This window comes from Puma concolor, chromosome D1 (assembly GCF_028749965.1).
Source record: "Puma concolor isolate L17-30 chromosome D1, mPumCon1.1.hap2, whole genome shotgun sequence".
Taxonomy (NCBI): Eukaryota; Metazoa; Chordata; class Mammalia; order Carnivora; family Felidae; genus Puma; species Puma concolor.
Window position 1 is genome coordinate 50,208,301 of NC_141676.1, and position 22,097 is coordinate 50,230,397.

General features: G+C 40.5%; 1 protein-coding gene across 1 annotated transcript; it reads left to right on the forward strand.

The window, feature by feature from the left end:
* The first annotated feature begins 7,754 nt into the window (after positions 1-7,754).
* TMEM9B (TMEM9 domain family member B) lies at positions 7,755-21,938 on the forward strand. Its single transcript, XM_025927899.2, has 5 exons — positions 7,755-7,981; positions 10,100-10,191; positions 14,329-14,437; positions 16,318-16,452; positions 20,755-21,938. Exons 1-5 carry the CDS (start codon positions 7,877-7,879, stop codon positions 20,908-20,910), a joined length of 597 nt encoding a protein of 198 aa, XP_025783684.1. The 5' UTR covers positions 7,755-7,876; the 3' UTR covers positions 20,911-21,938.
* The last annotated feature ends 159 nt before the right edge of the window (positions 21,939-22,097 follow it).

A 22,097-nucleotide genomic window follows, 5' to 3' on the forward strand; every position in this document is an offset into this window, starting at 1 on the left:
TTATCATCAGTCAGTGGACACTGGGCTGCTTCCATAGTTTGGGTATTGTAAATAATACTGCAATAGACATAGGGGTACATATATCCACTCTAATTCATGTTTTTGTATTCTTTGGATGAATACCCAATAGTACAATTACTGGATCATAGGATAGTTCCATTTTTAGTTTTTTGAGGAAGCTGCGGACTGTTTTCCACAGTGGCTGCACCAGTTTGCATTCCCACCAATAGTGTACAAGGATTCCTTTTTCTCCATATCCTTGCCAACACTTGTTGTTTCTTGAGTTTTTTATTTTAGCCATACTGACAGGTGTGGGGTGATACCTCACTGTGGTTTTCATTTGCATTCCCTAATGATAAGTGATGTTGAGCATCTTTTCATGTGTCTGTTGGCTATTCTGTATGTCTTCTTTGGAGAAATGTCTGTTCATGTCTTCTGCCCAATTTTTAATTGGATTATTTGTTTTATTGCTGTTGAGTTGTAGAAGTCCTTTGTATATTTTGGATAATAGCCCTTTATTGGATATGTCATTTGCAAATATCTTCTCCCATTCAGTAAGTTGTCTTTTAGTTTTGTTGTTTCCTTTTCTGTACAGAAGCTTTTTATTTTTAGGGTGCCTAGGTGGCTCAGTTGGTTGAGTGTCTAACTCTTGGTTTTGGCTCAGGTCATGATCTGATACTCATGGGATTGAGTCCCACATCAGGCTCCATGCTGAGTGTGGAGCCTGCTTGAGATTCTTTCTCCCTCTGTCCTCTCCCTCACTTGATCCCTCCCTCTCTCTCTCTAAAAGGAAAAAAAAAGAAACTTCTTGATGTAGTCAATAGTTTGTTTTTGCTTTTGTTTCCCTTGTTCAGGAAACATATGTAAAAAAATGATGCTACAGCCGATTACTGCTTGTGTTCTCTCTTCTATGATTTTTATGGTTTCAGGTCTGACATTCACGTCCTTAATCCATTTTGAGTTTATTTTTGTGTATGGTGTAAGAGTGGTCCAGTTTCATTCTTTTGCATGTAGCTGTCTAGTTTTCCAGCACCATTTGTTAAAGAGACTATCTTTTTCCCATTGCACATTCTTGCCTCCTTTGTCGAAGACTGTGACTGGTCTCACTTTATTTCTTTTAAATAATTTTTTAATGTTTATTTATTTTTGAGAGAGAGACAGACAGACAGAGAGAAAGGGAGACACAGAACCGGAAACAGGCTCCAGGCTCTGAGCTGTCAGCACAGAACCTGATGCGGGACTCAAACCCACAAACCATCAGATCATGACCTGAGCCGAAGTCAGACGCTTAACCAACTGAGCCACCCAGGCGCCCCGTGACTGGCCTCACTTTAAATTCATGTCCATAACTCTCAGGTCCTTACTTCTGCCCAACAATCCTATTTCCTTAGTCATTCCCCTTCCCATTCTCCTAGATCAGAGATCTGCAAACTATTTATATAAAGGACCAGATAAGAAGTATTTTATGCTTTGCAGGGCACACAGTCTTTTTAATAACTAATCTATTCTGCCATTGTAGCAGAATGGCAATATGTAAATGAGTTGAATTTGAATTTTATATAATCTGTATGTGTCACAATGTAGTATTCATCTTTAGATTTCTTCCCCCAACCATTTATTTTTTTTTAATTTTTTTTAAACGTTTATTTATTTTTGAGACAGAGAGAGACAGAACTTGAACAGGGGAGGAGCAGAGAGAGAGGGAGACACAGAATCTGAAACAGGCTCCAGGCTCTGAGCTGTCAGCACAGAGCCCGACGCAGGGCTCGAACTCATGGACTGTGAGATCATGACCTGAGCCGACCTGACGCTTAACCGACCAAGCCACCCAGGCACCCCTCTTCCCCCAACCATTTAAAAGTATGAAAATTATTCTTAGATTGCAGGTTGTACAAAAACAAGACTTGGCCATAGGCTGTGGTTTGCTGGGCTATGTCCTAAGTTATTTCATACCTTCTCTTCTTCTCAAGTCTCTAACACCTCTTTTCCCATTCTCACTCTCAGATGATGGCCTTGCTTTCTACTTCATTCATAAAATAATCAGCAACACTTACTACCCCTACCTTATGTAGCCTCTAACTACCCTCTCACTTGCATCTGTATACATATATTCAGCTTTCTCTTCTGTTGCTGTTACCATAGCACAACACCTAACTACTATATAATTCACCACTTTTGTTTATTGTCCATCTCCCCCTCTAGAAGCTTAGTTTCAAGAAGATAGGGAGTTTTTCTGTTTTATATACTGATGTATACCCAGAACTGGAACAGTGTTTAGCATGTAAGTATTCAGCAAATACTTGAATGAATGAACATACACTTCCAGACCAGCAAGCAGAAGTTTAGAGAATTTTTCTTCAGAGAAACTTATCTCTCCTTCCAAGAGAAAAGACTTACCTATCTTGTTATTTGGAGATCTTCTTGAGCACACCAAGTGGTAATTTTTCAAATTTCTTTAAAAAACATCCACAGTAAGAAATCCCCATTTTATGGGATTGACCCAGTACTTGAAATGTACATATGGTGTGTACATAAAAGTTCCATAAAATAACTTTTTTATATGTGATATATTCTGATATATTTTCCATTCTTTTCTGTCATTTGGTGCAACAAGAGGCAGGGATTGGTTGCAACTGATTATTTTACAAACCACTAATGGGTTTGCAATCAGAATTTTGAATACTGCAGGGTGTCCTAATTACAAGCCCTGTCCATGTACACTGAACTTCCAATCAGCTTTCTAAGACTGCACCCCTAGCCAAGGATCTCTAGACATTAAGAAAAGCTTCTCACACAAAAGATAGAAACAAAGACTGAAAAACTCAATGCAGACAATTCAAGAAATAAAACATTAGAAATATTCTCAGATAAATAAGATATTGCATCCCCCAGATGGAAGAGAATGCTATTTAAAGGGTGGAGGGAAGGGTGGACAAGAAAGTACTCTAGTAAATATAAGGCAGGATAACTGAAATATAAAAATTCAAAAGAAGATTTGGAATATGTAAATATTTCAGGAAAAAAAGTAGAAAAGGGAAGAAACGATAAATTGTCCTAGGACAAAAGCTGTGCAGTAGGCTTAGAGAACAACTGGTCCAGAGTGAGGGAGGATGATGGATTCTTAGAGGGTTGTCTCCAGTTTAAAAAACAAACTGATAGCCTCCCTGATTTATTTGAATGTATTGAGAGAAGACTTTCAGATAAATTAATTATAGATACTTGAGTGCTAGCCACTTAAGAAAGCATGGAAAAAGAGGCAATGGCTAATTTCAGTCAAAAAGCCAAAATTTAGTATTATGCTAATGGGGTCAACTATGAATAATACGTAGTCATAATATAATGAATGGTTATTTACCTAAGGTGTTATTAAATACATTGAAGGATAGAGAAATATGTGTTTATGAGAGGGCATTAAAGTATAAATGCATAGTCTACTTCCTATAGCAAGAGGTAAAATAATAGACCAAACTGAAAAATCAAGAACTAGTAGTATAAGCATGTTATTAAGAAATATGGAGAGGGGCACTTGGGTGGCTCAGTTGGTTAAGCATCCAACTCTTGGTTTCAGCTCAGATCGTGAACTCTTGGTTTGTGAGATCAGTCCCATGGCTGGCTCTGCACTGATAGTGCGGATCCTGCTTGGGATTCTCTCTCCTGTTCTCTCTGCCTCTCCCCTGCTCACACACTCTGTCTCTCAAAATAAATGAACAGACATTAAAAAATATGTATGGAGAGGGCCGCCTGGATGGCTCAGTTGGTTGAGTGTCCAACTTCGGCTCAGGTCATGATCCTGCAGTTGGTGGGTTCGAGCCCCGCGTCAGGCTCTGTGCTGACAGCTCAGAGCCTGGAGCCTGCTTCAGATTCTGTGTGTCCTCCTCTCTCTGCCCCTCCCATGCTCATGCTCTGTCTTGCTCTATCTCTCAATAATAAATAAACATTAAATATATATATATTATATAATATATATATATTATATATATATATATAATATATATATATAGACATAAATCCCAAGAGATAGCTAAAAGGTAAAAAAAAAAAAAAAAAAAGGGTTGTCTCTGAGGAGCTGAAATTGAGAGTATAGAGGGCTGGGGCAGAGTCTGCTGTGAAATCCTATTTGATTTTTTAAAATATACCATATTGGTAAAAAACACAAATGTAGATTTCATTTATTTGAAAATCATAATGGTTTAGAGAGGAGGGACTGTTATCCTTAAGTGTTCCCTTAGAACACTGGGAGACCAACAATGCAGATTTAGCAGTCTTCTGAAAGAAACTCTTAAGATTCTCCCAGCTTTGGTACTAAACCTTGTATTGTTTTGTTATTTTAGGGACTCCAGTAACTTATCAGCAATAGTTGCACCAGCATTTCTACGAATAGGGAGAATATGCTGGCCCCATATATTAATATCATGGTGGGGACCAGCAAGTGATGTGGCATGGCACACTTAACACAGCTTTACAGGCAGCAGAGGGCAGAAAATCTCACTGAAGGAGGTCAAGTAGGAGGAAGTATCCTAGTCACGCACGTGGTAAAGGAGAGGGCTCATATAAGACATTCCTGGGTATGCTCAGAAATAACTGGAAGAACTTGTGTGTGTGTGTGTGTGTGTGTGTGTCCTGTCCTGCCATAACCACTACAGGCACAATCCAAGGAAACTATCATCATTGATGTTGTGCATGACTCCATTTGTTCTGGACTGGCATGGCCTGGGAAAGTGTTGAGTAGATCGGGTAGGGTGGAGAAATAAGAAAGGGGCATCCAGAGAGCTGTTTGATCACTGGAGGGGAAAGGAGGTGAGGAGGCTACAGACAGAGCTGGCAAAACCTTGGTCCCAGATACACTTGTCCTAGGTTGTTGCTTCTGTCCTTCCCAACCTTCTAACTTCCACATTTAAATCCCCCCACCAGGGAAATTTTCAGCCCTCAAAAAGAAGTGAGAGGGCCCAGGCCAAGTGTGAAGGTGCCCCTGGATCTATGTCACTCCTTAAAAAAGAATGAAGTCGGGAAACCTAGTCACAGGGAAGCAAGAAAAAAGGAGGGGAAGAGTGGATTCTGACTAAGGGAAAAGATTGGGTACTAAGGCCAGTCTTTCCTATAAAAAGAACTCTGATGTGGCCTGAAGGTCTAGGAAGATCCTATGTCAGAAATCTCCCCTCTCCTGCCTACTATGGTGCCCCAGATCCCATCCATAGTTCTTTGGGCTCAGCATCACCTTCTAATGATCAGAAAGGAATCAAGTAGGGATTCAAGTAGGTACCTGGTTGTTTGACACAGACCAGAGGAACCTCTCCTGTTCACCCTTTCCCTTTTCTGGATCCCCACAAACATTTATTGGTTTTTACACTATCCCAGTCTCCAGGTACAAAGATAATAGGCAAAGTCCCTGCCCTCAAAGAGCTTGCAATATTTGAGTGGAGGCTGGGAATATAGAGGCAGATGTGAAAACATAATTTTACCATAATGGGGTAAGTTATGAGGTATTTGCACAAACACAGAAGGGAGTGCACTTAAGTCAGGTAAGTCTCTCTAGCTTAGAAGACCCCCGACCCCCGACCTAAGGGGAAAGTGTTATCTAGGTGTGAGCAGGGCAGAACAAGAGGAACTAACCTCTCTACTTCTTTTGCATCACCTAAAATTACTTTCTTTCCTTTCTTTTTTTTTTTTTTTTTTTTGGCGGAGATCTACCTCCCCCAAACCCTTGGCTCCAGATGTGCCAATTCCTCCCAGTCACCTTTCTCTTTACCCAAGCCTGAGTCTTCATTCAGCCTCCAGCCAGGCAACCATCTTACAGTCACTCTTCACTCATGGTAGCCATATTCCATATTCTACAACAGTGATACCTAACATAAATAGTAAATTCTCTACTAGCTACATTTAAGAAGTAAAAAGAAACAAATGAAATTATTTTAATAACATTTTATTTAATCCAATGTATCTGAAATATTTCAACCTTAATATAAAAATATTGATATTTTGGGGTTTTTTTGTATTAAGTCTTTGAAATCCAATGTCTATTCTACACTCAATTCAGACTAGTCACATTTCAAGTGCTCAATTACCACATGTGATTAGTGACTATGTATTGGACAGTGTAACCTTAAAATTCTGCTTCCATGAGTGTACTTGGTATTTCTCCATTAAACAGATGAGGCCTATCAGAGGCATTACTATATATTTATTTTAAGCCTTTGTACTCCCAGTCAAGGGAGAACAATTTTGAAGAAAAAGCCTATGAGGTTTTAGCCAGAGCACTCCCTTTAAATGCCAGACCTAGACAATTAACCCTAAATTGATCCCAAACTTGCTTTTAGCAATCTCAGATCCACAATGGTTCATAGGCACATCTGACCTCAGGTGTCTCCAGGTTGTTCTCTGGCCAACAGACCACCCACAACAAAGACTTGATATTTCACTAATGTGACAGTATCTTCACAGGGCAGCCTGGAGGGACTTTGATGGAAGGTCATCTAGTCCTACCCCTCTGATTCTGGTTGGGACTAGGTGCCATTTGGGATCGAAAGGGGTTAAATATTTGGGGGGCAACATCAGACACCGTGTGTTACATTCTAGCATCAACAATAATCACATGGGAGAAAAATACCGAAAAAATTCTATTAAAACATTTCTGCAAACCAGAAAAACCTGTAAGTTTTGTTTAAAGAAAGAAACATGAGTATCCCATGGGACAATTTGAAATCCACAGATAAAAGTTCAATCTCATACTGAACCAAGAACCAGAGGCTCAGAAAAGTGTTTTGCCTAGTCATTCAGCAAATCTGTAGTAGTGGTGATGAACCCTGTATCCTTTCCATTATCCAGCTCCACTCTCCACTAAGTGAAAAATATTTTAATTGGAGACACTGTGCCATCTCCAGGGTTCTAAATTACCTATAGAGGATGACCTGCACTGGAAAGACCGGTCAGCGCTCCCCCAACTCTGACTTAGGGGCCAGTCGCCCTGAATAGGATTGCAGCACCGGGATCCCCCACCTTCTGGAGTCCTGGGCAGAGGAGGCCACTAGGGTGGTTCTTTCTCCAACTCCACACCCTGCGGAGCCTGCCCTGGCCTGGCCCACGCCGCGTCGCTGTGGCCCAGTTCCGGCATCAGGGTGAGCCTAGACGGTCGGCCCCCAGCGGGAGGCAAGTGGGGAGACCTAAACAGAAGCCAGACCCACGAAAGCAGAGACTTAAAAACCCTGCGGGGAGCGGCGTTCGAGAGGCGCACGGGCGACAGGTTGGTACCCAAAGTGCCAGAGAGGACCCCAAACCCCTGGTTGAGGGGGTTAGGCTTCCCGGGAAAGGATGGCTCGGCCAGTCAGTCCCATAGCTCCGTTTCCACGCCTGCCACCCGCCCACCTGCGCCTGCGGGATGGGCCGCCCTCTCAAGCAATCCCTGGGGCTTGGGCTCACTGCAGCCTAGTGTCTGGCAACGAACGGCTCCGGCCTCGCAGGGGTCGCTGGAGGTTCCCATCTCAGCTCCTGGGCTTACTGGGGGTCTCCCTGGGCGAGCGGACTTTACAGAGCACTGGCGGTCCACAACCCCCACTGCTACTGCATCCGAGAAAGGCAGCCTCGCGCCTCAAAGTTCTGCCAGGCCAAGGCTGCGCCCCCGGAGGCTCCCCTTTCATTTTCGCGGTCCGAGTGTACGCGGGACAGGCGTCGGCACGGCGCAGCCTCTGGACCCTTAGCACCGGGAACCGCTTCCGGGGCGGAAGCTTTTGTAGCTGACCCGGCGCGGCCGTGACGCCAAAGCCCAGACGGAAGTGCGGGCGGAGGAGCCGGAGCCGGAGCCGGAGCCCGAGACTGAGCCCCAGCCGGGAGCAGGTCTCGGGGGGCGGGCTCCGGGTTGTGGGAACTGCTGGGCCTGGCAGCGATGGCGACTCTGTGGGGAGGCTTTCTACGGCTTGGCTCCTTGCTCAGCCTTTCCTGCCTGGCGCTCTCAGTGCTGCTGCTGGTGCAGCTGTCAGACGCCGCCAAGGTGAGTCTGCCCAGCCTGCGCTCCAGACTGGAGCTCCTCCCCTGCCCCTGGCCTTGCGGAAACTGAGTCTGTCAACCTGCTCCCCACCCCACTACTCTCCCAGCCCTGCCAGCCCGACCCCTGGCTTCACAGCCCTAGCAAACCCCCCACCCAACACCCTACTGCCTGATAGCACTCTCGCCCTCTGGTCCTGACAGTCTGACAGTCACTGCCCCCACTCCCACCCCTAGCCCCGACACTACTCTCCTCTTTCCCGCCTGATACCCCGCCTGCGGCCCCAGCTCCACCCAGCCCTGACAGTGCGCACAGCCTGGAGAGGCAACTCCTCTAGCTCCTAGACACTTCCCTTCCCAGCCCCTACAGCACCCACCTGAAACTTTACAGCCTTTCCAACTCTAAGAGCCTTTAACTTTCCACCCTTAATTAAGCTCCAGACAGTCTACCGCCGCCCTCTACCTGCCTCACAGACAGCCCTCTTCCTCACCCTCCCGCTCCATTCCCTAAGCCAAAGTGATAGGAAGCCCCCATGTCACGGAAATCTTCCCTCTTAGGAACTGACTCATTTCAACTCATCCCTGAACGATTCCCTCCCCAGTGTAAGAACTTGCCTTTCCTGGCAGCCTTCCTTCCTAATAGGACCTACACAGAGTCTCTCTCACCAGCCTAGTAAACTAACCTAACTCATTCTGGGATCTCTTGGCCCTTGTTTGCCTTCTCTTTCCCTGATAATTTAGGGGAGAAGGGAGGATCCAAACTGCAGGAGAGGTGAAGTTGTGGCCTTCTCCCCTGCTCCAGTTCTTGGTCCTTCTAGCCTCCTCATGCTGCTCTTTAATCCCCTTCATGCCCCCACCCTCCAGACGTGCTCTGGCCCCATACACACTTGTGTTTCCTCCTTGATGAGCTAGCTCCTTCTTGGAGAAAACAGAAGGAGTTCACATTAATGTCATGGGGAAACAATGACATTTGCATTTTTTAAAAATAGGAGATTTAATCTATAATATCTTTAAATATAGGGGCTGGGAAAGACGGGTTACATGCAGACATATCAGGGGTTTTTTAACTGGGAGTTCTTTTTGAAATCTTCCCTACCTCCCACCAGAAACAGGGACAGCAGCTTCTCCTGACTTTCAGAACATTGCTGGCATCCTCTGCATATCTCCTGTGTCACTTTAAGTATTGTATTGTAATCATGTATTTGTTTGTCAGTCTCCATTACTAGGGTGTGTCCTAATAAGTGGCAGGAATCTGAATCTACTTCCTTGAGCACAAGTTCTGGTACTGAACAGATGCTCACTAAGTGGTTGCTGAATGAATGAATGCATTGTCAACAGTTCTGCCACACATAGCATCACATATATAGCAACACTGGGCCTTGTCCTCTGGGGACTAATGAGCCGCTGCCTTCTCAGATAAATTCCCTTTTGTTAATGAAGCTTCTCCTACCCCCTGTACTCCTATATTTAGTCACCTCTTTCTCCACCTCTTGCAACTTGCTTATCAGTAGTTATACTCTCTGTCTACCAGAATTGGAAGCAAAGTTTCCTGGGAAGGGTAGACCAAACTGATCTCAGCTAGACTCAGCTACTTCCCTGTGTACTTCCTTTCTAAATTGTAGCTTAGTGCCTCTAAAACTTCATACCTTGTATAGAGTTCTAGTACAACCCCTTTTATCCATATCAATGCCATTTTACCAGAGGGTGGAAGAATGGTGGATAAAAGAATTGTGACTTGTTTTATAAGTAATATTTAGTTTGATTCTTCCCCATCCTTTTGTAATTGGATTCTTATTTGCAGGCACAGCTGTCTGCTGTGTCTTTTTACTAGCAGGCAGAGGGTGATAACATTAGCACAGTTTGACTGTCGTATGACCTGTAAATTGTAAGTAATAAACCACAGATCATGTACAGGTATTATTTCAAAATAATTTTATGTAATATATAAAGATTCATTAGCATTACCAAAAAGAACCTGACTTTTTAAAAGTTTTATTTCTCAGAATTAATGGTTTTAGAATATTTGACAGGGGATGCTTAGTAAAATGTATATGGTACAGTTTTTTAAAAAAATATCGATGCTAACATGTCAACAAGCTATACTAAGTTTCCATTTTGGTTACAGAACTTCGAGGATGTCCGATGTAAATGTATCTGTCCTCCCTATAAAGATAATTCTGGGCATATTTATAATAAGAACATATCCCAAAAAGATTGGTAAGTATTCTAGATTACTGAATTACCTGTCAAATTTCTCTCTATGGGTGTCATTGTTAGCCCAGAATGTTTATCCAGTGTATTGTTTCCTTTTTAGGTACAGCTGATCTTTGAACAACGTAGGGCTTAGGTGTGCCGACCCTGGTACAGTCAAAAATATCCCCCAAAACTTAACTACTGATAGCCTACTGTTGACCAGAAGGCTCACCAGTAACATAGTTAATTAACACATACTTTGTATATTATATGTATTTTGTGCTTTACTCTTACAATAAAGTAAGCTAGAAAAAGAAAATATTAAGACAGTCATAAGAAAGAGAAAATACATTTACTGTGTCTACTGAAAGAAATTTGTGTACAGTGGACCCATGCAGTTCAAACCCTTATTGTTCAAGGGTCACCTGTATTTCTTTTTAATTGTAAGTGTCAAATTCCACTTCCATTTGAAAAAGTGAGAGTAAGGCTCTGCGTGCTTGATGTAAACTTAAAGGAATATGGCCAAAACACAAAACCCCAAGTAGGGAGCATTTTATAAGGGATGGAATTGAGTTTGTGGCACCTACCTGCCCATAGCTACCTTCTGGCTATCTTAGTCCTCCCTCTTGGTTTTCAGTGGAAGGTAAGCAAGCCTCATTTATCTGGGTTATAATTTTCACACCTTGTAGGTTTTGATGATATATTGCCAACTACATAGGAGACTATGTTTAGAAGTGTCAAAAGGCTCAGGACAGAATGGGAAGGAGCCGTGTATAGCATAGTTTCCCAGTCGGTATGTCATGGTTTCAGGTGTGTCAAGAACTCCCTCAGCCCTTGGGGTAATCAAGCAGGCCTATGATGACGGGGATCTTGCCTCACTGGTCACCAGTAGCCCCCTCTATTTATGGACCTGACAAATGATAAGTTTTCCACATATGGCATAAAATGATTGGGAAGCAGTTGTTTTGTAGCAGGATGGATGGGCTCCTTCTCATGAAATTGTGATATTTTATGGTTTGTAACCATGGTGGAATATTGCTGGGATAGGCTTACAAGAAAAATAGCTCTTTATGCTAGGAACTTTTCACACATACCTGATTTCACAACTAAATATACAGCAAAATTTTTGAAAGCAAAAATTAAGTTCATTTGGTTATAATATTCCAAATTGATTTTGAAAAAGAAAAGGTAGCCTTTGAGCATGTGTATTTTTTCTGATACTGTTGTCTGTTCTTCCCATGATATGCATTTAGGTTCAGTCTGATATTTGATAAGTGTGTTCTTGAAAATTGCTTGTGAACTTCCATGCTCCACTTTAAATTGTCTCATATTAGAGGGGCGCCTGGGTGTCTCAGTCGGTTAAGCATCTGACTCTAGATATTGGCGTAGATCATGATCTCATGGTTTGTGAGTTTGAGCCTCACGTTGGGCTCTATGCTGACAGTGCAGATCCTGCTTGGGATTCTCTCTACCTCTCTCTCTCTGTCTCTCTCTCTCTCTACCTCTCTCTCTACCTCTCTCTCTCTCTCTCTCTCTCTCTCTCTCTCTGCCCCTCTCCTACTCATGGCCGTTCACATGCTGTCTCTCAAAAGTAAACAAATAAATGTCTCATATTACAAAGTGATTTAGCTATATTCTTATAGATTTGTATATCATCAAGTTACTTTTATGATATAAGAAAGCTCAAATAAATTACGTTATTCCTATAAATTTTCCAAATACATTAAACACATTTAGGTTAATCTATTATTATTAATAGAATATGATGCCTGTTATTGGAGGGGCAGGTAAACTCACTCTTCAAGTGTTTAGCACTGATCTTTTCACTGACTTTATAATTCCAGGTTCAGACAGAACCATATGCCATTCATCTTTGGGTATTGGTCAAAATAGGGGGCTTTGAAAATAAACAACTGAGAACAAAGCTTGTTTCCGATTTTTCTTCCCTCTCTCCCTTGCTTCCTTCCTGCAGCTCAGCCTTTTACTGAGGATACGTTCTCAGTTATTAGCTGGCTTTAAAAGGGTAGGCAGGTTATGATTAACCAGGATGTTATGGCTTTACAAAGCCTCCAATAACTATTTGGTCCTAGGTATAGTTTTACCTTGTGGCTTCCATTTCATCCATTGTTGGCATTAATTCTTTATTGACTTACACTGTCTAACTTAAGAAAAGTTTGAGTTCTCTGGTTTGTGTTTGGGATATGATGTAAGTCCTCCTTTTGGCACTAGGGGGAGGTGTTGCCTCGTTCCCAGAGTGGTTGCGTTCTTTACCTGGGTTCTGTGTTTATCATGACCAGCCACCCAGAACCAACCTTCCTGCTTCCTTTCCCACCCCGCACAACTTTTGCACAATGCTCAATATCTCCTTGTTATTAAACTACATCAGTATTTACAAAGAAACACTCAGTACTCAACATTTAGATTCTCAAGTAATTCCTGGGTATTGTTATGAAGGCTTCCGAAGCTGAAATAGGAAACTAGGAGATAAGTCTTATTTTCCTGAGGTTTAGAGAAATACAGGGGAGCTGACCTAGGTGGTAGGAGCCCTGGGTTCTATGAAAGTGTTGGGCTAGGATTCTGAGATAGATTACCTTACCATACTACCAGTTGAGGTTTCTTTTTCATTAGTACCTTTGTTAAAATTAAATAACCTGTTAGGGATAACTGATGGAATTTTTATCATTTATGCCATTTTGGGTTTTCTCTCTTATGCCATGGCTTGAGGGAATGGGACATAAAAAAGTACAGCAAAGGAAAAGCTGTAGCCTAGAGAATTGTGTGCCCCCAAAAAAGATGGGTGGGGTGAGACAGGATGCTATTGTAGAGTTCTTTAGGCAGTCGGAAGTGCCTAAAGAAGAGATAACAAAAGAAAATTGCCCAGCAGCTGGCAGGACAGGAAACTTTTGCCTACTTTTTAAAAAAAAGTTTTTTAATGTTTATTTATTTTTGAGAGCGAGAGACAGAGCACAAGCGGGGGAGGGGCAGAGAGAGAGGGAGACATAGAATCTGAAGCAGGCTCCAGGCTCTGAGCTGTCAGCAGAGAGCACGACGTGGGGCTTGAACTCACAAGCCACCATGACCTGAGTGGAAGTCGGATACTTAATCAGTTGAGCCACCCAGGTGCCCCTTGCCTACTTTTGCTGAAGGTGAACAGAGTAGTAGGCTCTTAATAGCTGGGAAGAGTAATAATTTAATTATTTCCTAGAATTCACAGATTTCTGGGGAAAGATTTTTTGGATAGAATTTCTTTTTTCATAAGTGGCCTGGAAAATGGGGGGAAAATAAAGAATATCCAACAACAAAAATATTCAGCCTTTTATTATTTTTTATATACTTCTTCTGGGTAATCAGTTTGCACTTTTAAATATTTTTGTTGTCCTAAGCCTATTTTCCCATGCTTTTTCAATAGACCTTTGCTCATTAAGAAAAGTAATTGTTTTTTACTGTGCCTTTGAGTGTTCAGAGTTTCAGAATTTACCAACTGTTAAGTGTGATTAGCCATTCAGATACCACACTGTGGCAGTTAAGACTAAATTCATTCATAAAAGAGATATCTCATATTTGAACAATGCCCCAAGATACTTTAAATCATTTAAAGCAGTTTTTCTTGGTAACTGTACAAGTCTAAATATAACTTGATATGCTAAGTAATTTTCAATGCCTTTTGGGATTTTTAACTGTTAACAGCAGCACTTTTTTTTTAACTTCTTTTTTTAATGTTTATTTATTTTTGAGAGAGAGAGAGAAAGAGACAAAGCGTGAGTGGGGGAGGGGCAGAGAGAGAGGGAGACAAGAATCTGAAGCAGGCTCCAGGCTCCGAGCTGTCAGCACAGAGCCCGATGCGGGGCTCGAACCCACAGACCGCGAGATCATGACCTGAGCCAAAGTCGGATGCTCAACCGACTGAGCCACCCAGGCGCTCCAACAAGCAACACTTTGAAAATAGCTACTTGATATATGTCTTTATGATTCTTAGACTGTTAAATCTCACTAAATTGCTAATATTGAGAAAGCAAATGATTTCACTTCCCTTATTAGTTGTTCCTTAAATTCTGTAATTGGGTAAGGTCAGTGATTTTTCTGGATTTCAGGAAAGTTTTGATCAGTACAAGTAGAACATCCAGGTAGCCTGATGCAGTATTTTTATCTTTGTTTTTTCAGCGATTGCCTTCATGTTGTGGATCCCATGCCCGTGCGCGGGCCTGATGTAGAAGCATACTGTCTACGCTGTGAATGCAAGTACGAGGAAAGAAGCTCTGTTACGATCAAGGTAAAAAAAAAAAAAAAAAAAAAATTCATCTTTTTTGCTTCTGGAATAGTTCTTCATGGTATCTAGACAAGAAAATTTTGGCCATCTGGATTCTATTTTAGTCACTCAAGTACTGTTCTTCTCTCCCCTCCTCACCCCCCATGAACACTTTTCCTTCCTCACCCTCAATATCAACCCCAGAGAACAGTGGGCCTGCTCTCTGCCCACCTCATTGAGATACTTTGTGGGTTTATTAGGACACGTTACATAGGTGTGCTATGAAATGGCACAAAAATGCCCTACATGTATATCCCAAAACATATCCTGGCTTTTTTGTGGGCCATGTTTGCCAGAAGCTAGTAAAATCACAGCATGACTAGGCCCTCTTCTTCCTGCCTTCTCAACCCTTAGGGAAAAAAATTGTATAAATAGACTACTTTGTTCTAGAAATAACACTTCTGGATTCTAAGATTTCCTTTCTTTATTTCTTATAGGAAATAGAATATAGGTCACTCTCCTCACCATTTGGACCTCTAATGAATTAAATTACTTTATTATGGTGGCTAACAGTTCTCCTCCCTAATTTTTTACATGAAACTTCCTATTCATTTTCCCTGAGAAAAGACTTCATGAAGAATCTGGGGTGGTCAGTGTAACAATTACAGAGATTTCTGTGGGAGAGTTTCTGTTCCAGCAGGATGCTATCCAGTAGAGAAATCCTCACTGTACGTTTTTATTTTTCAACTAAATTTTTGATGTGTAATTACACGAGTGACCCTGAAAGTCACTCACTGTAAGTGTATAATTGAATAAATTTGGGGAAATTTAAAACAATTAAAAAAAATTTTTAGATTTAGTGTTACAACATTCCCATCACCCCAAAAAGATCCCTCATGCCTATTTACAGTTAATCTTATTCCCACACCTTAGCCCTTGACAATCACTATTCTGCTTTGTGTCTCTACAGATCTGGATATTTCATATGAATAGAATCATACAATATGTGGTCTTCTGTGGCTGGTTTCTTTCACTTAGTATGTTTTTAAGGTTTATCCATGTTCTAGCACATTATCAGTATTTAATTCCTTTTTTTTACTGAATAGCATTTTAGTATATGAATATACCACACTTTCATTATCCATTCATTAGTTGATAGACATTTGAGTTATTTCCACATTTTGATTATTATGAATAAATAATAAATATCTGTCATAAATATCTGTGCACATGTCTTTGTGTGAATATATGTTTTCCTCTCAGGTAGATTCCTTAGAGAGATAAGTTTATTTTAACTTTTAAGAGACTGCTGGAATGTTTTCCAAAGTGGTTGTACCATTTTACATTCCCACCAGCAATGTATGAGGGTTCATGTTTTCCACATTCTTGCTAACATTTGGCACTGTCTATCTTTAATTATAGCCATTCCAGAGTCTGTACTTTTTGACAGCATACAAATTAAGATCTCAGGGAAATCACTGACCTGAAGTGTATTTTTGTATATCTAAATTGATCTAAAAGAGTATTCTGTTGAAATTCATCTGAATTACATTTTTTGTAAGGGTTCCTTTAAGTTGTCTTAACACAGTGCTGCTGAATCTAGGATACCATCTTCAGGTGAAAAAAGCAAACTGTGTGCTAGCAGCTTTGACAGATGATTATCAGTAGGTGAAGACGGAGTTTTGAAAACTTGCAAAAAGATCTCAAAGACAACATGCTTACTTTCCTCGTTCTATTTAAATAATACTTTGGTGAAGAGTTGAGTTTGTTTATGTTGGAATCTGGTTTGTATAAGAATCCTATATGCTTTGCTGAAAAATCAGTCTTCACTGTGGTGTCATTATTACACAAAATTCTGATTTCTTGGCTTGAATAGAGATTAACTTATTTTCAATTTCCTTCAGGTTACCATTATAATTTATCTCTCCATTTTGGGCCTTCTACTTCTGTACATGGTATATCTTACCCTTGTTGAGCCCATACTGAAGAGACGCCTGTTTGGACACTCACAATTGATACAGAGCGATGATGATGTTGGGGTAAGTACTTGGCTTGCCCTAGCTGTGAGGCCAGTCTCTGTCCTCATCTGATACAAAGAGCAAGTGAAAAATGGTCGCATATAGATGTTCATGTGCTGGAGCAGATGCTCAAATAGAGAAGCTAAGGACTGGTCTGATTGTAGTATATGTCTCTTCATGAGGAAATTGCTCTGTAAAGCCATCAATATGGTAGTTTAAACTTGGTGAGTGTGCTGCGCAAGGCTTTGCCCTTTAGTATCAAGGGCACAATCTTCATTGCCTTTCCCTGTTTACACTGAGAAAAGCTTCTGAGATAGATTTCTCCCCAAGCTCCTGCCTGAATACCTTTCCTGTCAGCATGACCAAATATATTAGAGGGCAGAGGCTTTAGTGAAGGGAAGCATGAAGACAATGTTCTTTTCTTAATGAGGTGCAGCTTGATAACCTGCTGATGTTTTATATTTCTTTTTCCCTCCTTCTAAAAAAAAAAATCTTTGAAGGAAAATAAAACTATCATTCTCAATTCTCTTCCTGTCTTCAAAACACATTTATATTTGTACATATACTTGGTATAATGTGTGTAAATTAGTTTGTGGTCTCCTTTTTATGTTAACATTACTTCATTCACAAATGTCTGGTAATGAACATACTCCACAGACTTGTTATTTATTCAGTATAACTTAGAGAATTATATTGTTTTGTTATTATCCTGTTTGGGCCTCTTTCCAAATTTTCTACTATTTCATTCTTCTATATGTACATATTTTCAGAAATTACTTTTATTTTGGATTACTCTATTGGCCTATGTTCCTTAAAATGGGTAAAATTCGACAGTTTCAAGAGCCAATCCCAAAAGCTTAAGCCAGCGTGAGCCCTTGCCAACCATAGTCAGAAGTCCTTTTACTCTGGAATTGCTTGTGGACTTGTTGCTAAAAGATGGGAAGAGGATATCCTGACTAGATGGCTTGAGTTATAACTACAAACAGAGCCTACTTTTCAATGAATACATTATCATATGAATATCAATTATGAATACTTAACTGATTTGGGCAAGATTTCATTTATGTTTTGTCAAGAACTTTCATAGAAACACCTCTGCCTCTTTTTTCCTTGCTTCCTTATTAATTCAACCAATACATAATGAGTAACTTTTCTGTATCAGGTCCTCTGCTAGGGACTAGGAATAAAGAGATGAATGAAACAGAGACAGACACATAAAAGAAATGACTAATTACAGTACGTTTCCACCTTTTATTTTTAAACATGTAACAAACGCCTATTTATTTTGTAAGAATTCAAGGCAGGGAGTGATAGGCTGGGAGAAAGGTCAAGACTGGAGATCTGATGTGGGCAAAAACTAGGCATACGGGGCTAACGGGACAAGAGAGCTAGAAGCACAGGAGGTTGTATACCAGAAGCATTAGAGTCTCAAATACTGTTCCCATGTTACTTTTCATTCACATATGACAGATTTTCTCCACCTCAACAGTATTGACATTTTGGGTTGGATAATTCTTTGTTGTGGGGTATTCTCCCGTCCATTGTAAGGTACTTAGCCGCGTCCTTGACCTCTGCCCCCTAGATGCCAGTGGCACCCTTTATCCCAATCATGATAATCAGAAATGTCCACGGATATTGGCAAATGTTCCTGGGGGGCAAAACACTCCCAGCTGGGAACTAACATGAAAATGTTATGTATTAAAGGCCACATAAACCATTTCATAATAGGCACCCAGATAGAGAGTCTGACTTAAAACTATATTCTTTGCAGTATAAAATATCTGGCTCCTGATTTTAGAAATAATGTAACACACATAGAACATACAAGAAGTGGATGCACAAATGCGTAGAAGAAAACATGTAGGAAAGTCATGTGATGGGTAGGGTAATGTGCTTAATAACCATTTTGTTCACCAGTGAGTGATTCTGTGCATATGTTAACTGAAAACATGTTCTCTGAGATGTCTGGCTGACTCTTGGATATCTATTGACTTGATTCTGGGCAGAGAGAAAGGTTTTCTAACCTCCAGCTGTGAATTTATGATAACAACTCTGTACAAAAAGAAGCTAAATTTAAATTCCTACAATTGTTGCTTATCTATCATGAGGGTTCTTTACTATTTATGTGCTTTTAAAAATGCTTTATTAAATTCTGTTAAATTCTTTTATTTTTTCCATTTTTGTTCACTGTAGAGCGTTTTAAATCAAGTGAGAATTAGTACAAATAGTTAAGCTCACTGCAAGTAGTCACAATATTTATCGTATCATGTATCCATGACACATCATTGCTGTTATCAAAGCATTGCATTAAAACATGTTTTGTATTTATTGTAATTTTATCAGGTGTAAAAAGAACAAACATATAAAAGGGGTAAGTCTCTATTTGCATTCTCCCAGCATCCATGACCATGAGCAGCTAGTTCAATCTTGTTCTGATAGGTGGAGAACAGACCAGAAGGATTAACTGGTTTGTTTAGTCCTTTAAATTTGTCCCTTAGAAAGGTTTTTCTCCCCCTACCTTGAAGGGTAGATAACAGGACTATGAAATTGAGAGCTGCTCTGCTGATAAAGTATATCCTTCTTCCCACTCTTGTTTATGTCAAAACAAACCAATGGTAATACTATTTTATATACAAGTTCATTGAAGCACCATATTCCCATAGAGTCATTTTAATCTACTTGGACAAAATCAGTGTGTAGAGATGATGTAACACCAAGTCAAGGTTAGGTGAGGTAAGCCTTGTGTTCGCTTGTTAGATGACCTCGGGTCAGTGTATTTCAAGTAATCAAACAACTTCAGCCTTCCTCTTTCCTGACCTTTTTTCTTAAATCTTTGAAACATTTTGAACTTTATGGAATATGTTTTTATTATTTTCATTTGTAAGGTTAAAAATTTTTTAAAGGGGCAGGGGGCTTGCCGTTTGCCTTTGTTGTAACAAGCTGGTACCTAAAGTAAGTGAAAAGTTGAGGCGGTTTTGGCAGAGAAGGCAGGGAAAAAGATTCCTTATAGAAAACTCTTTGATGTATTTGAAATGTAGACATTGTGTAAGTGTCTTTCTATAAAAAGAAGACCAGGTGTTATAACTCCACATAGTGAAAGTTGTATATATAGTTAATGTGGTTATGGATAGCTTTCTATAGACGTGCTGACTCCCGCCCTGGATATATAATGGAGCTTTTGCAAACGTGCACAGCAAAACAATATTTCTTTCTTTGAGGCAAGGTTTAATGAGAGAGGTACAACTTGTGACTTGGATCCTATGTTGGAACATTTAGAAGCTTTGCTAACACAGGGTTCAGGAAGAAGATCAAGGAAAAGGCAAACAAAAGCAATGAACTAGTATTGAATGCTTTTTGTCATTTAGGCAGCTGTGTTTATATCAAATCCATAGATAGATTAGCATAGTGGTTTCCTGTGTAATGACTACAAACATCAGTGGCATTGGTTTACTTTCACCAGGATAGCTTGGTTTTCTACACAGGTACCTGAGTAACCCTTCAGTAGCTTCTTTCCGAAAGCAGCAACTAACATGGAAGCCCCTGAGTGCCCAGGAGTGAAAGATTCAAGTACTTATCAAATAAAAAGGCTGAAGTAATAATTCCTACTGTCCTTGGTAATAGATGGTAATTGTGGCACTTGAGCTATGTCTCTTTTCCTTACAGACTCGGGGAGGGGGAATGAAAAGGATTTTGGAAACCAGTCCATTTAGTGTATGTGTTAAAGATGCAGGGAAATATTAAAACCAGCCAAGATAAGATCCTGTCAACTCCTCTCCCAAGGATGAATGTGGCCCCAAGCTGGCAAGTTAACAACTCTAATGTAATGGGAGTCAGGAAATTAAATGACAAGTCTTTCCTCTGCAAGATTAGCTATATAGTATTGAATAAAACAGGGAGAAGTCCTGCTTTTCATATCTGTAACAGGTAGCTATTAATGTGGAAATGGATTTTCTTTCTCCTACTTGTCAGGGAAAGCTTGTCTTTAACATAAATGACCACTGTCTGTCTTGGTCCCTGCTTCTTCTGGGAAATGTCTTTGGAAATGGTGACTCAAGGAAACATTTCACAAATACCTCCTCATCACTCATACTACTTGAACCACCTATTACTGTAGTTGAGTTCATCCTGCTTCTGGCACTTGGGTGCCTAGGAGTGCTTGGTCAAAGAGATGGTCTGTTGTTTGTAAAGTCCAGCTGCTCCTATCTCTGTGGCTGGATAATGGCAGTTTGTGTGTGTGTGTGTGTGTGTGTGTGTGTGTGTGTGTGTGTGTGTGTTTCACACTATCATGCCACCTCTGATGTTCTCCATTCCTGGACTTTTCAGGATCACCAGCCTTTTGCAAATGCCCACGATGTGCTAGCCCGCTCCCGCAGTCGAGCCAATGTGCTGAATAAGGTAGAGTATGCCCAGCAGCGCTGGAAGCTTCAAGTTCAAGAGCAGCGAAAATCCGTCTTTGACCGTCATGTTGTCCTCAGCTAATTGGAAATCATACTGCAGGTGATTAGAAAGAAATAAGGCAGACAACTGAAAAAAAATTGACTGAGTATTCCTGGGTTTTGTTTTAATACCCTGTTGATTTCACCAACTCTTGCTGGGAAATTCAGCATTGGAAACAAAAATGTGCTTGGTATTTTCTTTTCTTGTTAAGGTATTAATACAGACATTTTTAAAAGCACACACCTCAAAGTCAACCAATAAACCTTTTTCCTATTTGTGACTTTTACTAATAAAAAATAAGTCTGCCTGTAAATTATCTTGAAGTCCTTTACCTGGAACAAACACTGTCTTTTTCACCACACAGTTTTAACTTGGTTTTCAAGATAATTTTCAGGTGTTGTTGTTTTGTTTTGTTCTGTTTTGTTTTTCTGGCAGGGGCGGGGAGGGATGTGTGGGAAGTGGTTAGCTTAACTTTTCTCAAGTCACTTTACTAAACACACTTTTGTAAATAGACTTAACATTCTATTTTCAAGTTTCATTTATATTTTGCAGTGTAGCCAACCTCATCAAAGCCCTGAATTACCCATTTGAATTTTGCACTGACTATATTATCTAGGTATCTGGTTCGCCTGTGGCTGCACTTCATGGTAAAATGGATCTGAAATACCTGGTGGCTCTTCATAAAATGCAGATTTTCCTCATGTACTGTGATGTCCGATGCAATGCATCCTAGGACAAACTAGCAATTTGCTAGTTTACTCTAATGACTAAACATAGTCTGGTGTGTGTGGTCTTTCTCATCTTCTTCTAGTATCTTTAAGGATGAATCCTAAGAACTTGGACACTTGCAATAAAGGAATTTTCTTTTACCCCAAGCCTCTCTGGATTGGTGACATACACACCTTTGTCAACATTTCCGGTCAGGTGGAGAGGCAGCTGTTTGAGCTCTAGTGTGTTCTGGGGTTCTGGGGGCCTCCTTCTGAAACGTGTAACAGTTATTGGATAACTGGCTTTTTTCTTTGGACGTCCTCTTTGGAATGTAACAATAAAAATAATTTTTGAAACACTTACCAGTATATCTATGTCTCCTAACTTTTCTCTCCTCCTTCATTTGCTGCATAATACATTCAAAGATACAAAGACATTTGGTATCATGTTATGAGACTACTGTTTTATGACAGTTTAATTATAAAATATTGGTACTAAATTGTGTGTGTGTGGAGAAAAAG

Coding starts and splice junctions, on each gene's coding strand:
- TMEM9B (XM_025927899.2), top strand. CDS start 7,877: ATGGCGACTCTGTGGGGAGGCTTTCTACGGCTTGGCTCCTTGCTCAGC. Junction 7,982..10,099: donor AGCTGTCAGACGCCGCCAAG/GTGAGTCTGCCC, acceptor TTTTGGTTACAG/AACTTCGAGGATGTCCGATG. Junction 14,438..16,317: donor GAAGCTCTGTTACGATCAAG/GTAAAAAAAAAA, acceptor AATTTCCTTCAG/GTTACCATTATAATTTATCT.